Raw genomic sequence first — 3,233 nt, forward strand, 5'->3', positions numbered from 1 at the left:
CTGATGACCATTTGGAAAACGTTGGTCCAGCACGTGGTCTGGTGTAAAATTTCCGAGCGGCAACCAACATCATATAATCCTTAATTCGTGTCCGTTTCGACATAAATCCCAGCAGCATGTCTTCTGGCTCTTTACGTTCTGAGTTCAAAATCCCGCAAAATCGACTTTGCCTTCCAGTCTTTTGAAATCGATAAAATTAGTACCAGCTTCCCGCTCCCCTCACGATTTGAAACAATTATTATCATTACGACCTTCGATTAAGGCGAATCTTGGAAAAAAAAAAAAAAAAGGCGGAATTCTGATTTTAGCACCCCTCCCCCATAACTTAATTTTGGGGAATTTTCAGAAAATTTTTGCGAATTTGTTCTGCACACGGGAATCTATACATTTATGCAAGAATAAGATTGTTTTGTATACGTGATTTAAGGGCGATTTATCTCTTATTTTTAGCACATTTCAAGGGCCCCCTGATACCTTCCTTGTTTCATCCTCACGTGTATCGATGTTTTTTCAATATTTTCCTCGATAAAGTAAACTATTAGTCTTGTCTTGCAGTTCATATAACGACTGAGCCCCTCCCCTCAACATTGTTAGCTTTATGCCTATAATCAGAAATAGGTGGCGAGCTAGCAGAATCGTTAGCTTGCCGGGTAAAATGCTAAGTGGCAATTCGGCTGTCATTACGTTTAGAGTTCGTAATGGCATCGAGGTCGATTTTTCCTTTTATCCTTTCGAGGTCGATAAGATAAGTATTAGTCGAACACTAGGCTAATGTAATTGACTTACCCTTTCCCCCGAAATTGCTGGCCTTGTATCAAAAATTAAAACCAATATTACATGCAGAAGTCAGCTAACGAAGGAATCTCAACCTGTCGGAAATGGCAGTCAAATCTCCTTTATAACACGCCCTACCCTTTTACAAGAGTAACTAACTTGGAATTGGGTTAGAGTTCATTTTAATCTGTTAGAACTGGAAAAGGAATCGAATAAAATTGTTATATCTTTAACTTGAGTCATTGGACTGCGGCCATGCTGGAGTACTGTCTTCAAGTGGTTTTGCCAAACAAATCGACCCTATTATTTCTAAAGTCCGGTATTCATACTATCGATCTATTTTGTCGAACTGCTACGTTACGAGAACGTAACAAACCAACAACAATTGTGATGCAGTGAGGGTGACACACAGAAACACACAAACATATACGACGGGCTTCCACGCAGTTTCCGTCAAATTCACTCACAAAGGATTCGTAGGTCCGGAGCTATAGCAAAATACATTTGCCCAAGATGCCGTGCAGTGGGGGTGCAAAGAAAATTCTATATGTCAGTTTAAGAACAACTCAGCTACACATAAGACCACCTCTCACTTCCATAATCATCCCTCAGCTTTGTCACCCAGCTGTCTCAATAGATATCAAAATCACGTGGTTACATTATTTCCTGGTTATTTTCGTAATGGAGCTGCTATCCTGGCTAACTTTGGTCTTTCTCTACGGATATGTCAACGGTCAACCCAATTTTATCATTATGCTCATGGATGATGTAAGTTCCTCTGAACTTCTTATGTTATAATATTAAGCAAGACTTGGTTAATCCGACTAAATCCGGCTCTGATTTGTTTTGTAGGTTTAAACTTATTCTTTGTTTAGTCTTTCAACTAAACTCTTTCTTCTCTTCTTTCTTGCTCTCTGTCTCTCATTTCTACCCCTCTCGTTGTTTCTCCCACTTTTTCACATGTTGTTATATGTCCTTTCCCCCACTCTATTTTTAGTAGTACATGATGTTTACATCTTCTTACTATTATAATCGTATAGTTCAAACAATTTTTTTTTAAAATCATTGTCGCAACAAATGGTTAAAACACCAGCTGATGCCCGACCATGTTACATCTGTTGTGAGATTGCACATTGCATATAAAAAAAAATGATCGATCAATTACGACTTTACAAAGCGTAAACCAAAGCAAAGATCAAATGTCACCGATTATTGAAATTTATATCGTAAGTGTTTGAATAAATGACAAGAGTCTCTATGTGGACGCTCGATCTGCTAGAAAAAGCAGCCAAATGTCCTTAACGTCTCATTTTACCTTCTAATTCCTTAAACTTACAATATACTTACAAATAAAATATCGGCTGACTCCCTCTTCTAAAGCTGGCCTAACCCGAGCTGACAGAATCGTCAGCGCGCCCGACAAAATGCTAAGTGTCATTTATTCCTATCTTTGAGTTCTTAAGTCAAATTCCACTGAGGTTGACTTTGCCTTTCAGCCTTTCGGATCGGTAAATTAAGTACCGGTTAAGCACGGGGGGGGGGGGGTCAATGCTATCGATTTCCCCTTCCTTCAAAAAACGTTGGCCCCTGTGCCAAAACCTTGAAACCATTATTATTATTATTATTATTAAGACAGTTGTTGGGCATTCTATCGATAATGGCCAGTTGCTGTTTAAATATACGGTTCAAGTATATGAGATATACTGCAGATATTAATTATATTCCCCGTCAGACGAAGACCTACTATTTAAGCCCTGGATTATCCAAGCAGTTGGTAACAGGAACCAGATCGTTTTCGTTGCAATTTGCCTTTCATCTTCTGGAATCCGACATCGATAAAATATCCGTCAAGTACTGGGATTGATTTAATCAGCCTCACAATTACTAATCTTGAATCTTTATAAGAAATTATCAGATATTGTGTTTATAGTTTGCCGAGAAATGAAAGAAACAGTGCGAGTGTGTCATTTTACTATAAGTGCTATATCTACATTACTACCAATTAGGTGTTTTGCGCGCGCACACACATTTCCCATTTAGTTAAGAAAGAAAGGCATCACTTGTAATTCTGCCTTTTTCAAGGTTGTTGACACTGGTGAGAGACTGAACTCCGTTGAAGGCATTCATGGAGGAGGTGGTAATGTTAAACTTCGGACGGCGGGTTAAGTCTACCACCCTAGAACGTGAAGGTTTGAAGCAATTACGCGAAGCGCTTTTGTCATTTATCTCTTATTTGTTTGTCATTGGACTGCGGTCATACTGGGGCATCGCTTTGAAAGGTTGTTGTCGAACGAATCGACACCAGTACTTTGGTTTTTAAGTCTGGTACTTAAGCTGTCTCTTTTTACCGAACTACTGTGTTACGAGGACGTAAACAAACCAGTAGCAGTTAAGCGGTGGTGGGGCTCAAAGACACATGCATATATATATATATATATATATATATATATATATATATA

At 38.7% G+C, this 3,233-nt stretch overlaps 1 protein-coding gene across 1 annotated transcript in view; it reads left to right on the forward strand.

The window, feature by feature from the left end:
* Positions 1–1,272: 1,272 nt before the first annotated feature.
* Positions 1,273–3,233, forward strand: part of LOC106880025 (N-acetylgalactosamine-6-sulfatase) — a 38,544-nt gene continuing 36,583 nt past the window's right edge. The window contains exon 1 of the mRNA XM_014929825.2: positions 1,273–1,542. Within this exon, the coding sequence (XP_014785311.2) occupies positions 1,288–1,542 (255 nt within the window). The 5' untranslated portion in view covers positions 1,273–1,287. The remainder of the gene's footprint in view (positions 1,543–3,233) is intronic.

Source organism: Octopus bimaculoides, chromosome 10, assembly GCF_001194135.2.
Source record: "Octopus bimaculoides isolate UCB-OBI-ISO-001 chromosome 10, ASM119413v2, whole genome shotgun sequence".
Lineage (NCBI taxonomy): Eukaryota > Metazoa > Mollusca > Cephalopoda > Octopoda > Octopodidae > Octopus > Octopus bimaculoides.